This window comes from Alligator mississippiensis, chromosome 2 (genome assembly GCF_030867095.1).
Source record: "Alligator mississippiensis isolate rAllMis1 chromosome 2, rAllMis1, whole genome shotgun sequence".
NCBI lineage: Eukaryota > Metazoa > Chordata > Crocodylia > Alligatoridae > Alligator > Alligator mississippiensis.
Genome location: NC_081825.1, coordinates 277,545,032 through 277,571,617, shown reverse-complemented (window position 1 = coordinate 277,571,617; position 26,586 = coordinate 277,545,032). Strand labels below are relative to the sequence as shown.

At 45.3% G+C, this 26,586-nt stretch overlaps 1 protein-coding gene across 1 annotated transcript; it reads left to right on the top strand.

The window, feature by feature from the left end:
• Window positions 1–362: 362 nt before the first annotated feature.
• On the top strand, window positions 363–26,415 carry LOC102567291 (alpha-1-antitrypsin). Its single transcript, XM_059721351.1, has 6 exons — window positions 363–513; window positions 17,290–17,420; window positions 20,865–21,546; window positions 22,660–22,930; window positions 23,281–23,428; window positions 24,573–26,415. The coding sequence occupies exons 1-6, from the start codon at window positions 363–365 to the stop codon at window positions 24,777–24,779; spliced, it is 1,590 nt and encodes a 529-aa protein (XP_059577334.1). The 3' UTR covers window positions 24,780–26,415.
• Window positions 26,416–26,586: the final 171 nt, after the last annotated feature.

The following is a 26,586-nucleotide window of genomic DNA, read 5'->3' as shown; positions in this document are numbered from 1 at the left end:
CAAGTGCAGGGTGCTGCACTTGGGCAGTAGTAACCAGCAGCACACTTATAAGATGGGAAACTCCCTTCTTGAGAGCACAGAGGCAGAAAGGGATCTTGGAGTTGTGGCGGTCGAGTGGTAGGCCGGGGCTATGGCCAGTAACCCGAAATGGCAGGTGGGTACTTTTTGACAGATGGAGCGGAATTAGGCACGGATGCGTATTGGTAACAAATAGATTATTTACTTACGCCACTGATGTATGGGCGCAGGCAGAGTTGACTGGCTTAATTGCAGTTACAAACGAGTTACAAAGACTCTCTTAAACACGCAAGAGGACCAACAAAGTTTTCGTAATCGGCTTACTGTGGTACCGGGGTCGGGGTATGTCAGGAGGGTCGTGTGACGGGGAGTCGCTGGTGGGTGATCAGTCCACCAGGTTCACTCCGAGGTGTATACAGAGTGCTCCAAACTCCGAGAAATGTGCGGAGTTCTCCAACTCCAAGGTGTATACGGAGTTCTCCCTGTGCTCTCAATGTAAGGAGTTCTCCGCTTTGGGCAGAAACTGATTTACCTCTTATATAGCTAGAAGGCCAATCACCAGTCACTAAATATGAATAATTTGGAAGAAGCCAATAGTGATGTGCAGGTCTGCATACAGTTGGCGGGAACTTTTTCTAAAGCTGTACTTTTCCATGACCTAGCATATAGTCCTTGGGTTCTGTCTCAGCGGAATTTTCCACTGTGACCTATTTTCCTCGCTGTGACCTAGTTTCTCCCTGTGCCATATGTATCAAACCAAAGGAATGTTCCACTGTGCCATAGGCATACAACTACTTGGTTCTGACATGCCCCCTTGCCGATGGCACAGTTGGAACTATTCTACTTATAAGCCGATTACGTCGTCATCGTCTTGTTCAGGATTCTCAAATGGTAAACGAGTATATACAAAAACTGATAACGAAACAAGTTTGTTCTTAAGGTACTGTACAAAACAACAACCAACACATACACAAATACTAATGCAAACAAAAGGCATTATCAAGGTAATGGGCCAGAAAGTTAAGAGCTATGAGGATGCGTCCCATCCAAACCAATTGAAGAGGTTCGATAGTCATCCCTCTCTAATACCTGAGACCCTGCTCGTGTCGGTGGCGATTTTTGTGCCCCCTTGGCTATAACACAATAGATTAAGAGTTCAAGTTATAGATAATTTTCGTCCAGGAACTCGTCATTACCACAGGACTCAGATGGTGAGTGTATACATAAGCAGACAGCTTATTGAATCGCCTTTTGACAAACTGTAAAATACAACAACCTATACATACAACAATAGCTATTACTATTAATGGTAAACACAAGGTAATTAAAATGTTGACAATTGAATTAACCCAAACGCAGCAAATTGTTACCCTTAACTTTATGTAATTTTCTCTAATTCGATTTTCTAAGGTAACTGAGAGTGGGGTATTAGATTAATGCCCCCTATACGGAGGGTTGCTATAATTGTGGAGTAACCTCATTATGCTCTTATTATACTTGAGTTAAATTGTAGCTCTTAGAACACTGATTTTCCGTGCCGCCATCAGCGGCCTTTCTTCATTTCTTTTCATGTATCACCACCTGCTTCTCCTACATCAAACACTTCCTGCCCTCCATCCACCTACGACATCCTTCACATTTGCCTCTTGTACTCTCTCGTGTTCCAGTTAAGAACAAGACTTAATTCTGAAACCAAACTAAAAAAGGCAAAATTCCTCTCTTTTCTCTCTCTCATTTCTTCTGTCTACACCCGACCTTTCTGCGACATCCCCCAAACCTTCAGATTATCAATGCTGTTCTCTTTCTATAATTCAGAGCTGGCATAAGCTGGTTACAGCCAGCATGTCAAACAACTTGGACTGCTCCGCTAAGTGAGTTATCCTTTCCACTCAAAACATTATGGCTTGGCTTCACTGTGTAAAGTTTTGAACAGGCTTCAAAACAAAACAAAACAAGTATGTACAAGATCATTAACAGAAAAAAAAGGAACCATAAGATGAGCCGTTAGTTATGGCTTTGGCCTAGAGTGATAACAAGGTTACTTCGGTAGGTGTCATGGTAATGCCACACATTGGGCCTCGGTGCCTGCGGTGGCATTTCTCTCTCTCCCTCTGGGCCGGGTCCCTTGTCGCCGCGCGTCTCAGGTTCTGGGCCTGCTAAAAGCAAAGAAAACTAAAACAATAAAATTGTCTTTTATACATCTACGAGCATAACGTCGTAGTGGTTGGAATAGATTGTAGATGCCCCCTTCGAGTAGTTGCTTGTTGGGTCAGGCTGCGGTGTTATCCAGAGTGCGCTGTTAGGCGTGGGTGCCTCCGGGGCCCGGACCGGTTGGCGGGATCGGTCGAGGTTGGTAGCCTAGTATATGTGCCAGTTGTCGTTGTCCCGCATCTCCTAGGACACGTAGCCGTTGCTTGGTAAGCGCGGAGTGGTTTAGGAGGAACCCAAACATGGCTCTTTCCTCTGGCGTCCTCTGGGGTGGCAGTCTCAATTCCTTTTGTGAGTCGAATTGATGATATCTTGGCCCTCGATATTCGACTGGGTACGCAGTAAGATGGCTTAGGGCGACGGCTGAGTTTGCGGTTGCTGATTTCATAAGGGCTTGCAACCGTGGAATTTGACTTAAAATATTCCCAGCTGACTGCGTAACTACTGGGTTAAGGAGGAGGTGAAGGGTGATGGCATCCTCTCCTCCGTAAACCTCCACACATGCTTCGATGGCATCGAGGGTGGCTGGGACTGTCCCAGGGTTTCGTAGGAACCGGTGAGGCCAGTTGCTTCTTTGCTGGGCTTGCGTCAACCCCAACTGATGTAACTTCGGGTTCCAAGAACAATAGGATACCCCTATTATGGCTAGTAGGAGTTGTTCTGCTGTGGCTTTTCCCGACCTGCCGTCGTGCCACGTGTGAGATTTATTTTTGATCTGTCCTGCAACCAGGGATGGGAGTGGAATGTTCCAGTCGTTGTTGTTCGCTACCAGTTCTAAATCAGTAGCATGTCCTCCACTCCACGAGGCCTAACGAGTTAGGAACCTGGCCTCCTCCAAATCCAACAGTTCTGATCCATACTCCACTACGAGATGACCCAGCCAAATGACTAGTGTCTCGGTGGGTTTTACTTTTGATTCTTTACATAATTCCTGTAGCTCAGTCCAAGTGCGGGTGTGATAGGTGGTGGTGGTTGCACCCTGCGGGTTGGTTACTTGCTTGGTTATCGCTACAGGGTGAGCGGCTGCTGAAGTTGTTACTCTATCTGGTGGGAGGGTTGGATATAAATTCCCGCTCGTTGCCCCCTCCCCGTGGTACGGAGGTGGGGCCATTGGGAGCAACGTCACCTCAGGGGGCGGGCTTGCTGGGTGGAGTCCCGCCTGTTCTTCTGTGGCTCCGTCCTTCTTTTCCGGGTCCTCCGGGCAGCTCATTTTTTTCTCGGCGCCATTTTCTGGTGGTGGCGCCATTTTCGAGCATTGGCTCAGAGCCCCCCGCTGCCTGCTCCAGTGACTCCACGCTCGCTGTTTGTAATTGCATTTCTGGGTTGGCGTTTTCTCTCAACAACCCTGCTACCTTTTGAAATAACACGCTTATTGTGGTGTGGCCCTCCGCTTCTAAGCTTTTATGAAGCTGAGCGAGCAGTTCTTGGCTGCGCAACTGGGGTGTTGGGACTGGACAGTGGAACTTGTCGGGGGTTGTCCCTTCCCTGCCCTCTCGTACGGGTGTTTCTAGTTCGTCCCGTGGTCTGTACATGATCCCTTTTCTGCTCATAACACACCCGAAAGAGCTTGGGCCCAGTTGGGCGGCCCACTCCTTTCCGACTCCCTCTCCTCTGAGGGAGAAGTAACCCGCGACCGGGGCTGAACTCCTCCTGCTTGCCTGATGATAGGCAATGTGCGCCCATAAATCATCCGAGTCGGACGTCAGGCACTTCCCCCTGCGCCATGGGCAGTATTTAACTAGTTCCGACTCCATCGCGTCTTCCCCTGATCCTGTTCGTGATGCCATGTGGCGGTCGAGTGGTAGGCCGGGGCTATGGCCAGTAGCCCGAAACGGCAGGTGGGTACTTTTTGACAGACGGAGCGGAATTAGGCACGGATGCATATTGGTAACAAATAGATTGTTTACTTATGCCACTGATGTATGGGCGCAGGCAGAGATGACTGGCTTGATTGCAGTTACAAACGAGTTACAAAGACTCTCTTAAACACGCGAGAGGACCGACGAAGTTCCTGTAATCGGCTTACTGCGGTACTGGGGTCGGGGTACGTCAGGAGGGTCGTGTGACGGGGAGTTGCTGGTGGGTGATCAGTCCGCCAGTTTTACTCTGAGATATGTACGGAGTTCGAGCTCTCTGAGTTCGCTCTCTGAGTTCTCCTTCTCCGAGGTGTATGCGGAGTGCTCCAACGTGCTAAGCTAGAGAGATATGCGGAGTTCTCCGCTGTGGGCGGAAACTGATTTACCTTTTATACAGCTAGAAGGCCAATCACCAGTCACTAAATATGAATAATTTGGAAGAAGCCAATAGTGATGTGCAGGTCTGCATACAGTTGGCGGGAACTTTTTCTAAAGCTGTACTTTTCCATGACCTAGCATATAGTCCTTGGGTTCTGTCTCAGCGGAATTTTCCACTGTGACCTATTTTCCTCGCTGTGACCTAGTTTCTCCCTGTGCCATATGTATCAAACCAAAGGAATGTTCCACTGTGCCATAGGCATACAACTACTTGGTTCTGACAGGAGTCATCATTGACTCCAAGATGAACATGGGCCAACAATGCAAGGTCACGGTCGGCAGGGCTAACCGGACCTTATCGTGCATCCACAGGTGCATCTCAAGTAGGGCCAAGGAGGTGATCCTCCCCCTCTATGCAACACTGGTCAGGCCACAACTGGAGTACTGTGTCCAGTTCTGGGCACTCCACTTCAAGAGGGATGTGGACAACATTGAGAGGGTCCAGAGGAGGGCCATCTGCATGATCCGGGGACAGCTGGGCAGACCCTACAATGAGAGGCTACGGGACCTGAACCTGTTCAGCCTTCACAAGAGAAGGCTGAGTGGGGACCTGGTGACCGTCTATAAACTCACTAGGGGGGACCAGAAGGGTTTGGGGGAGACCTTGTTTCCCCTAGCGCCCCCCAGGATAACACGGAATAACGGCCACAAGTTGTTGGAGAATAGGTTTAGATTGGACATCTGCAAGAACTACTTCACAGTTAGGGAGGCTAGGATCTGGAACCAACTTCCAAGGGAAGTGGTGCTGGCTCCTACCCTGGGGGTCTTTAAGAAGCGGCTCGATGCCTACCTGGCTGGGGTCATTTGAGCCCAGTTTTCCTCCTGCCCAGGCAGGGGGTCAGACTTGAAGATCTACAAGGTCCCTTCCAACCCTACTTCTATGATTCTATGAGGGTCATGATCTTAAACAACTTCATGGCTGGAGGGCTGGAATAGATGGTTCAGCAGGGGCCTCATGCATCTCAATGCCTGGTGTGGAGCCCGCTGGTTCATGTAATGCCCACCCATATGCATAGAGGGCAGCTATGAAACTGTGGACATGCCTATAGATCTGGACATTGCATTTTTTGGGCCCCTTGCCTTCCCCTGCCAGTGCCCTTGCAGTAATGAGGAACCTGTCAAAATCTCCCCAGCAGTCCAAGGCGAGCTGTCCCTTGCTGGTGGACCGACGGGTGTAGTCATGGTCAAGAAATGCAAGTAGCCCATCCCTGGGGACCACTGGGACTGGGAGGTCAGCAGGATCCATGGAGCTTTCTGGTACTTGGGCATCCTCCTCCTGGTTCTGGAGCTCAGAGGGCTCTTCTGCCACCATCTGAACCCCCCGGTCCGCTAAGACCCTGAACTCTGGTTGTGATTGGGAGAGCTCTGCAGCCCCCTGGGACAGGGGTGGGGATAAGGGTGGGGGTGGGGCTCCTTCACAAAATGGTTAGGTAGAGCTGGAGCCCTGGGAGGTCTGTGCAAGGTCCCTGATGAGATCAGCCCATTGATTAGGGGACCCTACCATGACTTCCTCTTGTGCAGGACTATGGGGCAGGCTGCAGGTGAGGTTTTCCTGGAAGGGGGAGAGAAGAGACCTACCAGGCACCAGGGTGGCTCTGGCGTCTGCCTCGGGGTCCTGGGAAAGGGGATCTCCTCTCTCAGAATTAACTGGGGTGAGCCCCAGGTCCTCTGTATCCCCTAGATCCTTTGGGCAGGCCTCAGCCTTGGTGCCCATGGTTTCAGCGGATAGGCCTTGGTCAGCAGAATGAAGGGCTTCCCCCATGGCTCCTGTTTGGGACTATCTAGCAGCCCTGAAACCTCCTCCGTGTGGATCACCCATTTGATCTTTCCCGGGGGGTGGGGTGGCAGGCACAGCTGGGGAGGCCCCTGGAGGCTGAGCCGCTCCTTCCCCACCCCCATGTGGTGGTCTTGGGAGTGGGAGAGGAGTCCTCCTCATCAGAGGGCTCCAGCTGTACCTGGGCCTTCCTCTTTCCTTTATGCCCCAAGGGGACCTGGACCCACTCAACCATGGGGTGGTCCTCACGTGGACAGGCTCCAGCAAGAGAAGGTGAGGGTTGGGGGGGTGGGGCAGCCACAACAGGGATATGACTAGGGACAGGGTGGCCCTGTGCTCTTTCCCCAGTTGCTAGTGCCCTCCCTGGGACTGCACTAGACTTGGTTGGGAGGCAAGTTCCCTTGAGCTCATGGGTGAGCTCGTAGTTGTGGCTAGGGTGCCAGAGGAGCCTGAGGGGGGTGAGACACTGGTAGTAGGGGCACCTCTTTTTCCAGTGGGACCCACAGATGCCCTCCCCACCTGGCCATGGGGCACTCATGATGCGAGTGCCCCAGGGCATGGCAGTGAAAGTACCACAGATCCCCCAGTGTATAGAAAATCCTCACCAGGGCCCCCTGATAAGGAATTACCAGGCACCCCTCAGCTTTCAGCTGCGCTTCCCCCATCAGCTGGATCATGACCTGGCAATGGAAAGAGTTCACGTGGTGGAGGCCAGGGTCTCGGCCCCCCCAGTGAGGGACTACTGGAACCTCCTGCCACTGAAAAATAATCATGAATCTGATAAATGTCACGTAACAATGGGAAAGGACCACCGGTGATCATTACACTCCTCTCTAGATACAATGACTACTTTGCTGTCTCCACAGAATAGTTCTAAAGAAAGAAGAAACCCACCATCTATCTGTGTTTGTTAATTATTGCACTACATGCTGTTGTCCACTGCAGTCACCAACCTGAACACCATGATGATGATCAGAAAGACATTGAGACCCAAGAGCCTTCTCCCCCGGTTGAAGACCATGAAATTAAGGCCATGCCCTGTCACAAGATCGCCCCTAGAAATGCCGACTTTGCATTCAGATTCTATAGGCAAGCTGCATCAAAGGCAGCTGGCAAGAATGTTTTCTTCTCACCTGTGAGCATCTCCACTGCTATTACAATGCTTGCCCTGGGGTCTAGCTCAACCACACTGGCTCAGATTCTGGAAGGTCACGCCTTTAACCTGACAGGGCTTGAGGAGAAGGAGATCCTCCACATGCCAAACCATCCTGACAGCAAGATTCAGTTGAATATGGGAAATGTGGTCTTTGTTGATGAGGAACTGAAACCAATCCAGAAGTTTTTAGATGACATTAAAAGCTTATATGAAGAAGAAAGCTCTTTTACTAACTTCCAGAATTCCTCAGAAGCTGAGAGATCAATACATCGAGAGGAAAACCCATGGGAAATTTGTTCAGTTAGTCAAGGTCCTTGATCCAAATACTGTAATGGATCAACACATCTAAAATCTAGTGTTCTGTAGTCAATGCCTAAATATGGATTTGGGGGAATAGCTTTATGTGCCAGGGTTTGAAAAGAAAAATATTCTACAATATATTTATGGCAGAATCAAAATAAGCAGAAGAATAAATAATGAAGTTCAGATCCTCAAAGATATTTTAGACTCCTAACTCAATGAAACTTAGATAGCTGAAATATTTTTAAGAAGCTAGGTCATTACTATATAGTGCCTTGGTTTCTAAGACTGGACTGTGAAATTCTTTCAGAAAGTATTCTGAAATGTAGTTGGCTGTTCTTTTTAAAGATTTTTCAAGTTCTTACACCTACAGAATAAACAAAAAGTCTAGAAATCATGTGAGAAAAATCTTGTTAACAGCTAATTTATTTATGGAGAAATTGATGCTATACGATGTGAACTTTCTTTCTTTCTTTTCAAAAACATGAATAAAGAAATAATTTATTCTCATTTTCAAGACATTGAGCAAATATTTATATGAAAAATGGATTTAGGAATGAGATGATTTGTTCCTGTGTGGTAATAAACTTATATATTTCACATTTTGTATAAGTTGCTATGAACAACAAATATAATATGGTCTAGTTCTGGGGTATACAGGGCCCGTCTCCACATCGCCATATTGATGCTGCTGCTATGGCACTGTGCTTTAGTATAGGCAGTCCTCAGATTTATGACACAATTGTTTCCTTAAAACTGCATCTTAAGTTGAAACGTTGTAACTCAGAACCAATTTTCCCATAGGAAACATGTTATAAATGGGGGATTGGTTCCTTTACGATGCTCAACACAGCTGTGTCCAGCTAGTAAGTCAGTTTTGGAGGGGGCGGGGGGGGAGGAAAGGGGCATGGGGAGGCAGATCAACGCCTCCACAGCAAGGGAGGGATTGGGGCTGGGGCTGGGGCAAGCGCTGTCCAGCTGAGACAGGAGGCATGGGGGTGCAGGGAATGGGGGGAAGCTCCCACCACTATGTACTGCCAGTCCAGGAGCTGCTTGTCTGGCTACTCATCTGCCGGCTCCCACCGCCAGTCCAGGAGGGCATGGGGGGAGGCATGTGCCCCTGGATCTGCGCAGAGCAGGTCAAGCTGTGGCTGCACCGGGCTGCACTCTGGGCAGGAAATGGAAGGCGCTGGGAGCAGGGGCTATGCCCTCCCTCCACTTGCCCAGCTGTGGCAGGGCGGTCATGGGTGGAGCCACTACACTGCCTCTGGACAAGCAGCACACAGCAGCAGGAGCTGCCCCGGCCTCCCTGCACCTCCTGGATGAGCAACAGCTTTGTCCTGTGCCCGCCTCCCACCACCTTGCCCAGGCAAGCGGCAGCAGTGGCAGGACACGGCGGGGGGGGGTGTTGCCCCTGGATCAGGGCAGGGTGGGCAGCAGACCAGGGGCTATGCTGGGGCTGCAGCCACCCAAAAATTCACTGTAGCCCACCCATAACCCCTGCCACCAGTCTAGAGTACAGCCCTGGCCCCAGCTGCCCTGCACAGATCCAATGCATAGGCCCCTGCATGCCCTCCCAGACCAGTGGCCCACAGAAGTAGGAGCCACTCCTCCCCTTCCCTGTGCCCCCCCCCCATCCTGGCTGAGCAGCCTTTGCCCCAGCCCCTGTCCCAGACCCAGGCCCCAATCCCTCCCTCACTGCAGGGGCATTGATCTGCCCCCAAACATCCCTTCCCTCCCCTCTCCCCTTCTACCACAATGGACTTACCAGCTGGGCGCAGCTGTGTTGAACGCTGTAAAATCAAGACCCACATCAGAACCTCAAAACAGTGTAAATTTATAAAGGTCGTAAGTGCCATTTATCATAACTCGAAAAGTCATAAGTCAAGGACTGCTGGTTTTTCCTTTTGGAATTACTAACACTTGGTACAGTATGGGAGGTTACTGCACTGTGCACATGGCACATGGTTAAATTTCACTGCTACTTTGCTGTAGCAGCATACTATACTGGGGAAATATGCTGGTTTGGTAACGTAGCTGGTGATTACATGTAGGCCCGCATGATTACTATGTCATCATAGGGTGATATGTAGATGCAGCCACATTGTATGAATATTAGCCAGAAATCAATAGCAAAACATAGTTAATGTAAAAGGATTTCTTAATGAATGCTGACAAGAATCAAGCAATAAAATTATTTTAAATAATAATTATAAGAGCATAAAAATGGAGAATAATCATTATGTCAGCCTTCTGATAATGTTGCTTGTGAAAAAGGAAGCTCAGCCTATCATTCACATTGTTGCAGGGCACTAACGTGCCTGCTCCTCTAAGAGCAGAAATTGTATAGGGAGAGGGCCCCAAAAGCCAGACAGAAGCCCACAGGTGCAGGTTACTATGGCAACAGACTAAGGAGTACATTAGCCTGCACCTGCACCTGGTCAGCTGACTGGAAGAGGCAGGGCCCTGGGCATATATAAACCCCAGGCCTGGGACTAGAGGCTTAGTTCTCTAGCAGCAGCTAAGGGGAAGGAGTCTCCAGGGAAAAATTGCCCAGGGACTGCCTGATATGCTGCATACTGGGCTAATGGGGCTCCAGGAGCTCAACAGGTACCCTAGCCTAGAAAGCACTTAGTGCTGGGGGAAGTTTGACTTTTTTAAAGGGACAGAGCACACCCTGAACCGCTTATATTATGTTATAGCCCAAGGGCTCATGTTTAAGTTGCTGTTTATAAATACCAGTGGATTGGGCTGAGGCTATTGGGGAAGGAGGAGGCCTCATTGGGAGCCCACCATGGTGTGGGAACCCCAGTGCCAGAGAAGGACGCAGTGACAAGGGGGTGAGCAGACCCCAGTACCAGTGTGGGGCATGGAGACAGAGCTGCGAAGAGCCCAGCACCAGTGTGGGGCACGGAGATGGGACTGTAAAAAGCCTGGTGAGGACAAGAGGCTGAGCAGTGGCAAGGCCCCAGGAGAGCAATGTTTAAATACCATCTGTGAGGCTTGAGGCATGGTAAAAAGGTGGTTTTGGAGCCACGCATCTAGTCCATAAGGCTGAGGGTGTCCCCTGAGGCATCCATTTTGAACCAGGACCAGAGGGGTCTAAGAACCGACAGGATTCAGTGGGGTTCATCAAGACCATGTCCAGAATACAAACTCAAGGGCAGCCTCCTGATTTATTAAAATTACCAGCAAGACATGGCAGGCAAGAAAGGGTGCCCATTGGGCAGGATTGGCATCATCAAGGAGCCCTAGGGGTATCACGGTCATCCCTGGGGACCCCACCCTGTGACACACATCTAGCGGGATACTGAGATTTGCAGTTGTTACATTGTATTATTTATTTTTACAATTTTGTTTAATTTCATTTGAATCCATAATATACTATATACCTTGGGGGCTCGGACAGTAAAGAAATTCTTCCTTATGTCCATCCTGAAACGGTCATAAACTACTACAAGACCGTTTCAGGCTGGACATAAGGAAGAATTTCTTTACTGTCCGAGCTCCCAAGGTCTGGAACAGCCTGCCACTGGAGGTAGTTCAAGCGCCTACATTGAACACCTTCAAGAGCAAACTGGATGCTTATCTTGCTGGGATCCTATGACCCCAGCTGACTTCCTGCCCTATGGGCAGGGGGCTGAACTCGATGATCTTCCGAGGTCCCTTCCAGCCCTAATGTCTATGAAATCTATGAAATCTATAGAGTCTATTTTTTAAGAACTTGTACCTTTCCCATGCCATCTAAATGGGAGCTATATGCTCCTTATTCTTATTCACCTGAAATCCCAGACAGAAAGCAAATAAAACATCAGGAAAATCTCAGATGAGATGTCATTAAGAAGGAGACATCACTTGACCATTAGAAGCATGATCCATTAATTTTAATGGTGTTTGGATCAAGCCCTAAATACTGGAATGCTCTTCTACATAAAATTTTCCTTGGTGAAGCAACATTATCAAAAAAGGAGCAATCAGATGTACAGCTTCCTTTACAAAGAACAGAAAAATTGGGCACCTGTACACATGCATCAAGACTACTCCGACACACTGTAATAACTGCAAATTTTACCGAGCATTTTAATTACCACGCTCCAGCAGACTCCAGCACCATGTGTATCTGCCTCCCCATGCTAAAGATTGTGGTGGGGGGTACTTTAACTGAAGCTTGCTCAATGAGCTTTAGTTAAAGGGCCTCCAACACCATTTTTCAGCATGTAGACTCTCATACATGTGACGCTCCAGGCGCTTTAATTACAGTGGCTCTTGGAGTCAATCTAATTAAAGTGTACATGCATACCTCTTGGAGCACATCTTAAGTAATCAAGTTACTTTTATTTTTTTTAAATCAGAATGAAAATCTCAGGATTCTTTAATTCCCTTCTTACAGCTATCAAGACTTCAAACAATCCATGAAACTTCCAGCCCAGATATGGCTATTACATTATTGAAAGAAAATAGCAAACAGGATAGGAAACAAATCCCATTAGGAAAATATACTTTTGAGTGCTCATAAGTTTCCAAATGTGGCATTATTATATCTGAGTCATTCTGGATTATAATAATACAGTCTCTTTCACAAAATAATGCATGGCATTTTTTTCTTTTGATCATCAGCCTACTGGGAAAGACCTTTAATATTTGACTGACACGGGGAAGATGATTTTTTTTGTGGGTGACAATACAACGATTAAAGTGATTATGATGACTCAATATAATTGGTATAAAATTCACAATGATAAGGTGCTGTCTTGTAAAGTGGTCCAAATTCCTTACAGTGGAGATGCTGTAGCACTATTTATCCTGCCCCAGGATAAATGAAGCAGGTGGAAGATGTTCTTGTAAAAAAAAAAAACAACCCCCCCCCCCCCCACAGTTTTTAAATGGGAAGCAGCACTAAAAGAAACATAATTGTTAGCTTCTGCTTTGATCTCCTAATCTCCTATTGTTTATACAGGAATACACATTTGGGACAAAAGTATTATTAATGATACCATAAAAATACTGTAATATAGCTCTCTGGAAATAGGGGTAACTAGGGACAGTTTAGTTTTTCCTTACTGTGAGGTAAGAGTGTGCATATGAGCAGTTGTCAGAGAACAGATGAGAAATGGTGAAGTCCTTCTCCCATAACCATCATGATAAATTATTGCTGTACTCACATAATTTCTGAGAGGCGTCTTCTAATTGATCTTGAGCTCTAATATTGACACTGACAGAATAACTACTTTAAAATGGAGTTTATGATATTTATCTACTTCATAAAGGCAGTAAGATAGAAGACACTGATACCTGTAAAGCTTTTCTGACTTGGAAGAGTTGGTTGCACCTTTTTCTGTCACACAACTGAGTAAAAGACAGAGTAGATATGATTCTGATATCATAGAAATTTTACACTGATGGCACTCCCTTTATATCAGTGGAGTAATTCCTGACTTCCCTGGGTCATTGTGAGATAGGGGAATAAATAACGCAACAGTCCCTTACAGTATAGCAGAAGGTAGGACAAGGTGATAACCTTAGACACTAAATAGCTTGGAGAAGTATGAGCTCTCTTAGGCAACATCCTGCTTCCTCAGATGCTATGAATGTTCTTGCAGAAAGAAAGGATATACAATATAGAGAAATGTAAATACAAAGGAAAAGGACTTGGGGGGGCACCTCTGAGAGAGGCAAAAAGTGGATTGAAAAGGTCAATATGTATAAACAAAGCAGTTAACATACTGCGGGACATAGGAATAAACAGCAGCAGTTAAAAGCTAGCATGTGTAATACTATCTCTTCTGCAATATTGCAATCAAGATCTTTTTTAAAGTTTTTTTTATTTACTAAGTTCAGTGATAGGATCTCCAGGAAAGTTAAAGGGTTCTGGATTTTTGTGCATTTCTGAAAATGGTTATTAAATTGTTGTCCTTTCATTCTTTTACATGGGGATTGTTGTGTCTAGCCAAAACAGACAGTAGAGGGGCAATGTAAGAAGGTGATGGTATATGTGATCTTGGTAGAGAAGCAAGTGAACAGATCCTGGATGTTATATTTATGTGGTTTGGACCAATGATGACACAGTCTGTGCTGATGAGGGAGCACAGCTGGCACCTCAGTGTGTAGCAAGGTCTAGTGAGCTGGTGAGAGTCAGAGTTCAGTACAGTAGTATGTTACTGGCAACACATTGTTTGACGCTGGGGGTTACCAGTGAGCCAGAATGCAGTGTTGAGACTGCATCTATAGCAAAACAGAGTTTAGTTCTTAGTTCTGCAAGAAATAGATGGGCAAACCCAGGAAAATCAGAGAAACCAGAAAAAATATAGTGATTGTAAAGATTAGTTTGAGGGGAAATGTATATCTATATACAATGTATCCAGAGGATGACTAAAGTCGATAGACTTTGTGTATGAAGATTTTCATGGGAATTTATTTATCAGGCCGGGCCCAGATTTGACTGGCTCGCCTTTTATCATGTTGCTTATTTCAACATGTTTTGCCCACATCCAAGAATCTTTTGTTCTGAGCAAGAAGGGGCCAGGACCTTGAAAAGCCAGTAGATAACATTAAGAAGGTGGTTATCACCAAGCAGAGATGGGAATTGCTTAGTGTCACAGTATTCAATCCTGCACCATTAAAGTCAGGGCAAGTTTTGCAACTGATTTCACTAGTTGCAAGACAAAGGTCATAATGGACTGTAACTAAGATTGACAGGTATTTCACTAAGCAAAGGAAAATGCAACCTGAATGTCATGGCCATGGGTGATTAGTGCCTCCTGAGCCTGGGGCGGGCACAATTTTGTGGGCAGGCCAGGGGGCGGGTCAACAGCCCCATGTCCACCCCTATACTTCTGTGACAATAAATTAAGGGCCATGCTGGTGGGAGGGGGACACAGCACTCCACTACCCCACCCTTTCCCTCCTCCCCCCCCCACAAGATGCCCAGGCTTACCTTTCTCCCACCAGCAGGAACAGCACCTCTGCTGGGGGATCAGAGCAAACTCTTTACAGGTAGGGAGGGGGAGGGAAGGGCCTCACAGGGGAGGGACGCAGGGCAGTGTTCAGGTTGTGTGGAGCGCTGTCTGATGCTCTGGGCTCCAGAGCGCTGTCAGGGAGGGTGGGGCTGGGTAGAGAAGCAGAGTACAGCCGTACAATTTGGCCAGGGACATCTGCTCTGCGCCTGGCCCCATCCTGAGCTGTGCTGAGTTGGGGTGCATCAACGGGCCCCCCAGCACTTTCGAGAAGGACTCTCTGGGGGGGCATGTGCCCCCCGGTACTCCCCTACCAGTTGCCTGTGGTCATGGCATATTACTTTATCTAAATGAGAAATATTGATCCATTCAAGAGTCTCCCCTAGCATGTAGTGGAGTTAACAGTATTTCACCTGGATTGTATTAAGAGTTCAGTGAGCATTAACCTGCATTGTCACAGACTAATACAGCAGAAACAGAAAAGATGGCCAAAGGGGTTCTACCATATCAATTTTCTTTGTTTCACTGCCATGAAGTGTGATAGACTGGAAATAATATACTCCCCATCGAACAGAAATGATGTTTTGGAAGGGAAGGAATTCCATAACTGTACCTCAGCACAGAGGGAATTGGAGATGAATTAGGAAAAGATTCATTTCTTCCATCAATGCTTAGTCCTTCATCCATCGTATTGTTCGAAACGAAGAAAATACAGAAGTTACCATCACTTGTTTAGCAAATGTAGAGGCTGAGCAGATAAGCAGGGAATAGGAGGCTATACTTTTCCCTTCGTGATCCTGGAGCCGCTCCAAAGAGACTACGTTCAGGCCAGTGGTAGAAGTGGCCTCATTTATGTGGCTGGCCAAGGGGAAGGGAGAAGACAATTTCAGCATCGAAAATCCCTGCATCCCAGGCTCAGCAGCTCCAGGACCACCAGGCTTCTCAGTGCCCTGCTCTGAAGGGAATTTGCACTAAAACATGTTCCTTACTATAAAGGGGATCTCTGGTAGGGCCCTCCCAAGTCAGCCTCACATCTCTCAAGAAAGGTCCAGCTGAGAAGGTTCTTTAGAGACAGTTAGTTGGGGCTGGATTTGCTGCAAGAAAATTCACCTAAATTAAGTGATTCCTGAGGAGTCACGAGAGCTTTTTCAGCCATCACGTTCTTGTGGGCATGCTTGGGCGTTGTCTGACTGCAATACGTTCCCATCACTTTGTGTTGTATTCAACAGAAGAGTCATTCTGCACGTTCCAAGAGTGTCTGTTTCAGGCACCTATGACCTAAGTGAGATCTTCAAACGCCTGGGCGTGACCGATGTATTCAGTGACCATGGAGATTTGTCTGGAATCACTGGGAAGCCTAAGCAGAAGGTTTCCAAAGTAAGTTTGTAATCAGAACCGTTGACCAGAGGATTTCTCTGCAAGTAAATAGCAATGGCTCTAGACAGCGTAAGACAATGCTCTATACAACTTGCAGTGGATTCACAGTGGCTCTGCTCCAACTGCGCTCCCCATGGGGGACAGGAATCAGGCTCCGACCTCCACTCTGCTCCACTGCAGCAGCTGCCACCTCCCACAGGCAGCAGCCAGGGCTTGGGCACTGCTGCAGGGGGCAGATGGGGGTCCCTGGCCCTATAGCCCTGGCAGCTGGGGCCCCCTCTGGCAGGGCTGGGAGGAAAAGGCCATATTTCATTGCCAGTTAGTCCTTGAAGATGAGCATAAATTATTACCAAAACACAGCAAATACATTTATGCATTCATCATACAGAGTAACATATCTGTGCTACATTCACAGATCAGCTATTTTTAAAACATAAAGATTCTAGTATCAGAATAGAGACGTTACCTGGCTAAAAATGGTGTCAAGGTTCCTGTTGTCTATCAAGTAGATTGTGAATGAAGAGGGTATGAAATAGCAGATTTATTTTTATTTTACTGACTCTTGTAAAAATAGGATAAGAATTTCAGTACAGCTTCCCCTTCCCTCTGGGTGAAGGGACAGCTGTAGGAATTGTTTCATCCCCACTGTAACTTCTGTTCCAACCTGAAGGAATCTGCAGGTTGTTACAGTAATCTCTGTATATCCCATCCCCGAACCAGCTGGAGTCTGCAACTTAGAGCTAACTGTAGTAATTTCCAGGTATGCAGGCAACTTGGCCAGCCTGTCTATCTACTCTTACTCCACTGGTGTGTGCACAGGCATGCACAGACACACACACAACAAGCAGAAAATAGGAGTCAGCCCTTAGGCAGAACTCTGGACTGTCTTCTTTTGCTTTCTCCTAATACGTTTGTTATAGTAACCTCTTTATCCTAACTGAATATGGCATTTCTTGCAGTGACAAATGTCAGTATCTTCTTGCGGGGAAAGATGCCATGAAAAGTACTCTACATCAAAGAGCTAGTCAAACAGTAAGAAGCTGTGGGGGTATCATACAGTAAGCCTTCCTACAAATACAGAGTGTGCTGGAAGTATGGCACTGCAAGAAACAGTCTGAGCACAACTAGCAGAAACTTCCGGTTGTGACAAAACAGCAACAGGGCTCGTGATCAGCCCTGATAGGGGCTCATGATAGGGGCGGTACTAAGACTGCTACCCCTTGACTGTCAGAAGTACTCTGCCTGAGTCCTTGTACATAACAGAAAGTTGTTTGCAGGCCTCAAGCCTCATTAATACCAGAAACGGACAGCTCAGCGTGCTGGAAGACACAGTGACTGAGGTAAGACAGAAATAGAAGCTGCAGAGCCTGCGAGCTCCCCCTCCCTCCTTGATATTTCAGGAAAGTGCTGAATATGCCTGGCAAAGGTTCAAACAGTAAGCTAAGCAGCTGTATGTGAATGGCACAGGGGCAGATGAATTAGAGGAAGAGAAAAAGATTGCTCTGCTCTTAATAGCTGCAAGGAAAGAAGCACCAGGGGTGTATAATAGGGTTACTATATTTACATTTTCAAAAAGCAGTGTGGGGAGGAGGAGAAGTTAGAGGGAGCAGAGGTAAAAAATTGCTCTACTCTTAGTAGCTGCAACAAATGAAGCTCTGGGGGTGTTTAACAGGGTTACTGTATTTCCAGTTTCAAAAAAGCCTGAGGGAGGGTGGGGTGAAGAAGGACAAGGCTGGGAGAGAGGGGGTATATGATTGTTGGAGGGCCAGTGTTATGTGGGTGCCCTGCCCCCACCCCTCACTCCCAATTTAATCATAATTTTGGAAAATCACTGTGTTCCTACCATAAAAGGTATTTATTTATGAGACATGCAAGTTCAGGATGCAAACATAAATGAAGGGGGGAAGCAATGGAAGAGTTTCTCACGGACCGGAAACTAAACAGTCAGTCCCATGAACACAGAATGCTCAGAGACTCTCATTAAAGACCAGGTAGTCCTGGGGGATTATAATAAACAAGTCCATGAGTGATTACAGAGACAGAGGAACTTGACACTGCACAGGGTAATATGTATATGCCAAGCTGCAGAATTAGCAGAATCGCAAGCAGAACTTAACGGAAGGCACAAAAGAAATAATTGTAAATCCTATCATTAAACCAGCAAAAGAAAAGTCCACAAAAACTAAGGACAGTCACATAGGAAGTTAGATCAGTAATACAACAGCCGGCACAATCATAGGAAGTGCACAGCATTTGGACATATATGTAGAAACTGTAATAAACTGAACCACTATGTAAAACTGCACGGAGACATCAGGAAAGTACAATGTATATATAGTAAGTGCAGAAAGGGAATCAGCTGAGGAGAAAGAGTGGTTTTTAAGCGCAGCTCAAAAAGTAGCTTAAAAATTTACAATACAAGCTAATTAAAAGAACATAGCATTTATGTTACCAACAGCAGATACTAGGGCACAGTAAATGTAACAACAGGAACTGAAATACAGATGTAAGGAGCATGTGAAAATGAAAGTCTAAAGTGTCTTCAAAAGATTAAAATGGAGAAGGCATATACGGAGAAACCATCTCAATGTTTGGAGAGTGTAAACCCTGACAACAGAAAAAAATTCTGGTGCTACATAGAGGAAAACATTCAGTTGGGGGCTTGTACATATCTGAGATACTTGGTCTTATTAAGAAGAGGCTGTGTCTTCCAAAGAAGTTTAAAGACAGGATTAAAGGCATTAAATAGCATCACAAAGATGTATTTACAGAAAATGGGTGCCTTTTGGTAACATAAGATTCAGTTAAGAGAAGATGCAGAACATGGAGTTTTGTGCAGGCTTTTGTTGTTATATCTGCTATATAACCTATGTCGTGCCTACTTTTCTTCAGAGACCTGAGGACAGGTATTTGATACCCAGAAGCTTGCCTGCATCCTTCCCAATGGCACAGTTAGTGCACTAAAAGATATTGCCCACAATAATTCTTGCCTCTCACATTTTTACATATACCCTCTCTAAGTCCTCTAGGGCTCCCATTCTCTCCAAATGACACAGCCCAGAAGCAACAGCCATGGGTATACATCTCCAAGGGAGATGTGCCACATACCTCTCCCATTCTCCCAGCATGCGTCTCTGAAGCATGGCACATTAGTACAGGTACATATATTGAAAAGAAAGAAGAAACAGTGAGATCAGATTGGGTGGATAACAGCAATCTTAGCATAACTGCTTCATAGCTGTGGTTTGTTTTTCTAGCTGTGGTCTTAGGAAGAAAAGCATCTTGAAATATGTGATTATTTATAAACCTCATCAAAATAAAGTCCTCAAAGATTGGGATAGGAAATTAGTACAGCAGCAAATTTCATTTTGTCTCTAGTACACATTCAATTTAATTCTGTTTCCTGCAGGCTTAGATGCCTCCCTCAGGAAAGCCAACAGTATTCCTTCTCCAAGGCCCCTAGGGCTCCCATTTTCTCCAAAGGACAGTCTAGTGACTCCGTTTAGCATGAGCCAGTACCAAGGAAACATGCAACCTACCTCTTTTGTCCTCCCTTCAGGTAAAATGACTGGTGTCCTCACAAGCTTTATTTGGGTCACAGTTGCTTCAAGTCCCAAAGAGGAGAGGCAGGGTGAGGCACCTTATTCAGATTCAGGTTATGTGGTGAGGACACCTCACTGACTTAAGAGAAGAGCCACCCCACTTTTGCCCTACAAAAGGGGCTTACTTTAAAAATGATAGTTTTGGTTTCTAGGTGCACCTCATCATGGTGGCATTTAAACCTACACCTCCTACTTGCAAGCCAAGTGCCCTATTCCCAAATGGGATAGGAAATTCATTTAAGCATCTGTGTGCTCATTGGCCACAAAGGATTGTTTCAAAGCAAGACGGTAGGTGAAGTCTAGGCATGTAGGGAATTGTGGAGAAGAGTTTCAGGTTAAAATGGAGCTGAACAAGAGGAAGATAAGGAATCTCAATGTCTTATTGGAATATTTTGCATATAAGTGGAACTAAACAGGATCACATTAAAGGATTGAGGTGTTTAGGAACTGCTTAAGAAGCATTTGGTGCCACAGAAGTCAAATAGGATTGGCCAATGAAAAATTCTCAAATAAGGGCTTACAGCAGTGGTTCTCAACCTTTTTTGTAGCAGGACCCATTTGTGAACATCGCCGGCCAGTCCCAACCCAGCGCCCCTCACTCCCGAGCCACTGTCCCCCGCCCCCAGGCCTCTGCCCCCAGTGTGTGGGGTAGAGGAAGGGATGTGAGGGATGTGTGGGAAATGGGGGGCCCCAAGCAGCCCCTGCAGGCTGGAACTCTGCTAGCCTGCAAGGGAAAAGCCACTGTTTCCCGTCTTTTTCTCCTTCAAAGGAGAATCCATTTTCAAAGTTTGTTCACAATACTTTCATACATTCTTGTGACCCACTTTTGGGTCGCAACCCACAGGTTGAGAAATGCTGCCCTACATGATCTGCATTCAGCTACCAACTCTTTGTCTGCTGCTCTCCTGTCCTTTTCTGACATCCACTATTCCCACACAGATCCCCTTCCCATTCCTTAAGTCTCCACTTCTTTGGAGACTTATGAACTTGAGTAGCTATTGAGACAGCATGGAAGCAAGTTGCAAAGAGGCCTAAGGAAGAAGCATTTCTACATGCATCAGTAGCAATACAACTTAATATCTCAAACAAGAATATTGATGCTCAGAATCTATAAAAAGAGCAAAACAGTTTTCACAAGTGAACTCCGTAGATCTAATCATTGCCTTTATGTTCTTTTAACAGAATAAATCAAAAACAGAAGAAAGCCACCATCTATTAGTGTTTGTTACCTCTGCACTTTGTGTCCATTGTCACCAAGTGCCCCACTACGAAGAAGACCAGGACAGTCAGAAAGAAATAAGTTCCCCACAGCAGCAATCCCAAGCTGAAGGCAGTGCCACAGGTAAAAACATGGCCTGTCACAAGATAGCCCCAAGCAATGCTGACTTTGCATTCAGGTTCTACAGGCAGGCTGCATCACAGGAAGACGGCAAGAATGTTTGCTTCTCTCCTGTGAGCATCTCCACTGCCTTTGCAATGCTCATGCTAGGTGCCAAGAACACCACACTGAGGCAAACTCTGGAAGCCTTTGCTTTTAACCTGACAGAGATTGAGGAGAAAGAGATCCACGATGGTTTCCGGCATCTACTTCACATGCTAAACCAACCAGACAGTGGGGTCCAGCTGAGCATGGGAAATGCCCTGTTTATAAAAGATGGGCTGAACGTACTCCCAAAGTTTTTGGAGGATGTCAAAAGCTTTTATGCGTCGGAAGCTTTTTTGAGTAACTTCCAGAATCCTCCTAAGGCTGAGAAGCAGATCAATGATTACATAGAGAAGAAAACTGCGGGGAAAATTGCCAGTTTAGTGAAGGATCTGGATCCAGATGTTTTAATGGTTCTGGTCAACTATATTTTCTTTAAAGGTAAGTTGTGTTACAGAGGTGCATACCTTCTACACATAGAAGGTAGGAATATAGGAGTATGATCTAAATAAAGAGCCTCTCACTAACGAAGCTGCATGGTAAACCATTTTAATGCCACTGAGAGTGCTGAACCTACAGATACTTACTTCTTTAATTACGCTAAATCTTTCACTATGTTACTTCTAATCCATATTTATTTATCTAAGCATGTAGTGTTAGACAGTTACCTGATGAAACATGGCTCATCAGGAACACTGTCTAATACGTCATATTACTATGAAATTAAGTGGAACCAAAGGTGCAGGTCTTCTTAATTTTATTGCATATGTAGGAAGCTAAAAAGATAAAGATAGCCACAATTTTACACACGTTCTTAGTAGTAGAGATATTTTTTGCATGTGGAGTTGTGCAGTGCCCAGTGAATAGATGTTTGCATGTTCAGGCAATTTTCCAACTGCGTAAGTGCCATTCTCCATGCAGTGTGGACACATAAGCATCCATGCAGTTACTGAATGTGTGTCATAGCCTCCAAACTAGCGAAGAAGGTGCATGGGTCTGGACCCAACTATTAGACTTGAAAAATGAGTAGGACTCATCCAAACTTCAGTTCCAATAGTTGAGTGAGGAATGTATTCCCCAAGGAGGCAGGCAATCCAGGTTTAAGGGAGCCCACCCCAAAAGGGCTTAAACCCACATCACTCTCTGACTGCTGAGTATAGTGCTCTAACCACCAGACCAGACCATATTCACTACAGCCCTTGGAACTGAACCATTGGGCCTTGTCTTTAATTGTATGAAGTGGGCAGAAAGTCATGGAAACATTTCTGTTCCACCGGTCCCAGGCCCAGTTAAAACCCTCCTTCAAATGAGAAAAGCCATGTTTTTCCACAGCAAATGGAAAGCCCGCATTCCAGCTCATTAAGGTTGCTAACACTTTATACAACATATCAAAGCATCAGAAATGCTTCAGAGGACAAATATCTGAAGACAGAAAAGCACTAGTGATTGACTTCAGACTCCAACCAGGCATGTTACATTTAAACTGGTCTGATAAAACATTAATAATTCCTTTCCCAGTTCATTCAATCATATTCTCTCTCTTATTGTCATAAGCCAATTGGAAAAGTCCTTTCAAGAAAGAGGACACCAAGGAAGACGATTTTTTTGTGAACAGCAAAACACCTGTCAAAGTAAAAATGATGCATGGAGAAAAAGTCTGTGGTGTTTACCGTGATGACATCCTGTCTTATTGGGTAGTTGAAATGCCCTACAAAGGAAATGCAGCTGCATTATTTATTCTGCCAGATGAGGGAAAAATGAAGCAGGTAGAAGAAGCTCTGTTGAAAGAAACTGTGGAGAAATGGGAACAAGCACTGGAGCAAAGGTAAACCTTTAACTGGTGCTATGGTCATGTCCATTTTTCTTAAATATAGACTAGACCCCTCACTAAGTTATTCTCCATGATAAATTAAACAGTCCTTTCAGTTGTTTTCCAGAAACAGCTAATTGGTCATATGTAGCTAATGAAAATACATCTGAGAGGAGTGGAACTTTTTAGTGCCTCCAGTAGCACAGTTAATACAAAAATATACACCTTTTGTATCCGGGCAACAGTAGATCAAAATTGTCAATACTTGGTAACTTCAGTGAAACAGGTGTATAAAAATAAAGCCTATTTAAGTACCTAGTGCCCTGGTGATAATCTCTGGGCATTTTGTATTTCTTTTTAAACAGACAAATTCATTTGTACCTTCCAAAATTCTCTATCTCTGGCACCTATGAGATGACAGCCCTGTTGAAGAACATGGGTGTGATGGATGTATTCTCTGACTGTGCTGATCTGTCAGGAGTCACCGGGAGAGCTGATCTCAAGGTCTCAAAAGTAAGTTTTGCCAACTTGGTGGATGCTTGTCTCTTCCCAGGTTTCATCTTTGTAAGCATCCCCTGGATCACGCTAGGGAATGCTACAGTCTATCACAAAACCATTAAGTACAAGCTACCCAATGAAGTATGTGTTCATCAAGCAGAAATATGTTAGTTTTCTAAGCTTTTCTTCTTGGTCCATGCCCAGCACCACTTGACAGCAGCCTATGTTATATATGTTTTACAGTGTAGCATGCGGAGCAGGCAAGACATGCTTTACTAAAGGACATGCCCTTATAACCCAATTCTTGTTTCCACAGAAGAAATATCTTGCTGATAGCAATAAAGTCATGATGGTTGCAAATCATAATATGCTTGATATACTGTTCCCATAGGAATAAAGTCTGACCTGAAGTGCACAGAACAAAAAGAGGAAGAAAATGTATTTTCACTAGTATCTAAGATAAAATCATGAACTTTTAAATATAGAACCTCGCTGTACTGTTGGTACATTTGTGAACCCATTATTGCAGTACTTGAGCACCTTACAATCTGCTGTTACATTTATGCTCACACCGCCCTCCTCAGGTAGGGATTATTTTCATTGTACAAATGGGGAACTGATGCAAGACAGCTCTAGTGACTGGCCAATTCACAGAAGAGATCTATGGCTCCATGGGTGGATTTTGAAAAAGGGGTACAGATGATGTGATGCATCATAACATATAACACAACACACATTTCTCTCCAGTTAAAAGGAAACTAGAATCTTTACTAATAGCTAAGGGCCTAGGGCTGTTCAGTTTAAGATTGAAGCAAAAATTTTATGAATCTTTTTCAGATTCATAAAATCATGTCTTCCTAAGCGTCTTGACAGTGCACTCAATGCTTCACTGAAAACTATTTCCATACCTAAGTTGATGTTCAGCTGAGTAAATGTTTCCATACCGGAGCAATCATTTTAACTTGGGTTCAAAAACTCTGCAAAAGGAGCAGCTAACAAACAGCAGAACTGGAAAAGAAAGTATAGCTTGACCTATTTTTATGATGGTGAGACAATACAGAATCAGGAGGATTTCTCTGTGGTATGAGGGTGGCAGACATCTGAATTTTGCAGCTCAGCCTGATGCATTTGCTGTGATCTTTGCTTCATTTCTGCGTAGGCTCTTCACAAGGCTGTGGTGGATGTTGATGAGAAAGGCACCGAGGCTGCAGCAGCAACCGCTCTTCTATTGGTATTCGGGAGTTGTTTTTCTTATGTTCCTCCTCCTATCATCAAATTCAACAAGCCATTTCTAATGGTAATTGTTGAGAAAAATACCCACAGCATCCTCTTCGTGGGCAAAATTGTGGATCCCACTTCTGCATAAATCAAGGTACTCCTTTTAGTTAAATGCCAAAGAGGATTTGCTCAGTATGCAAACTCTTTTACCCTAATGAAACAATGATTAACGTGAAATAAAAAATTGGGAAAGCTCACAGCAAAGGGCAGGACTATAGAATAATGAATTATCCTTGGTGACACACACATTGGTTTCTCCTTGTTCCAGTCTCTCCCATACCAATCTAGCCTTCTCCCCACCACCCAATGACCTCCTCCAAAGACAAACTCCACCCATTAACTGACTGGTTAATTCTGTTTTGCTTTGTAACTTGAATCCTGGTTTTCTGTGTCTAAAAATCACAAATTCTCTGATTAAAAACTAAAAATCTCTGTTTTTCCACAATTAAAATGAAATACTACTGTATATATGTATTAGTTGAACACAATGTTTTATTGATATATACAATTTTAAAGCAATTTTGAAGCCTACCAGGGTCCCCCCCAGCCCTCAGCCCCCTCCCTACTTGCCCGCACGGAGCCCAGGTCCAGCTCTCTGCAGCAGCGAGCGGGGACTGCCCGAATCGTCGAATCTCCGAATCTTTCTCCAAATCTTTTCTGAACCGATTCAGAGGCTTCTACTCAATTTGGACCTTTTTATTGGTCTCCCGATTAGATTCAGATGTGGAGATTTGGCTACCCAATTAAGCCAAATCTCCTCCAAAACTAATCAGCGCCTGAAGCTTCACACAGCCCTATTGAGCAACCCTGGTATGCTGGTGCACAGCCTATGCCATTGCCCTTAAAGCCAGCCACAGCCCCCCATGAGGAGGCCCAAGCAAGGAGCAGTGTGTGGAGGGTCTGTAATCTCTGCTTTGTTCTCAGCCCTCTGCTGCTGCTGCAGCAAGTCCAGGGACTGGAGATTGGAGGGATCATTGCAGATCCCCCTGAATGTGAAGCAGCCCTCACAAGCTGCTCATTGACCTGTTCCTTGTAAACTTAAATAGGCCCTTTGCTGCTTGATGGGGACATAGCCTAGGCATTAGCTTACATCCAGTTGGCCATAGCAGGTAAAAGAAGAAGCAAAAGATAAGCAGGCAAGAGGATGCCATAGACAAAGAGACTTTAAAAGGCGTCAGAAAGATAGGTTGGAAAAAGATGACTCAAAGATACTTAGAGCCCATTTAGTAGTTTTATGCTTGTTATACCTGATTTACAACCAAGGCTTAATAGAAATAAGAGATAAAAACAGACATATTATTATAAGTTAAGATATAACCTATTAGGGCCATTTCCATGTTCTAAGTAAGCTTGGAAATTGGGACAGGTAACGGAGTACAAAAACCCAGGACCACCTTAGAATTTTTCTCTTCAGTCTAGAACTACACTTCTTGCTGAATTGTTAGTCTGCAAACATAGTGTGTCTTAAAAACTTTGTTTTTGAACCCCAGGTGTGAAGCTCAATTCCCTATTGCCCAGGCTAGCCACTTGTTAGAGGCATTTTAAGGCCTAGAACATAGAGTATTTAGGATAAATTTGTTTGCAAAATTGAGAAGACGATTATTTTGTTAGGTGAATAAGAAATTTAGCATTTTCAATAATGTGCTTATTATGCCTTCTCTGTAATATATTTCATCATTTATATATTATCTGTATTTCAGTATTAAACTTGATATTCAAATGTGCTTACATTTATTTTCTTGAGTACTTAACGTGTTGGGGTGGGCTCCTTGAATCTTCCTTGGTTTCTGTGCTGCTTGTATTACTATATGGAGCTGTATCTCTCCCTTCTGCAAGTTCTTACCCCCAGTGGAGCTATCTTGCAGGACTCAGTTTCAATCGGGCTGGGTTCCTTC

What these genes read in the sequence shown, in the direction of transcription:
- LOC102567291 (XM_059721351.1), top strand. Translation starts at nt 363, where the DNA reads ATGTCAGGAGGGTCGTGTGACGGGGAGTCGCTGGTGGGTGATCAGTCC. An exon ending in GTTCTCCCTGTGCTCTCAAT is followed by an intron (nt 514 to 17,289) that starts GTAAGGAGTTCT and finishes GGCGGTACTAAG; the next exon opens with ACTGCTACCCCTTGACTGTC. An exon ending in TGGAAGACACAGTGACTGAG is followed by an intron (nt 17,421 to 20,864) that starts GTAAGACAGAAA and finishes TTCTTTTAACAG; the next exon opens with AATAAATCAAAAACAGAAGA.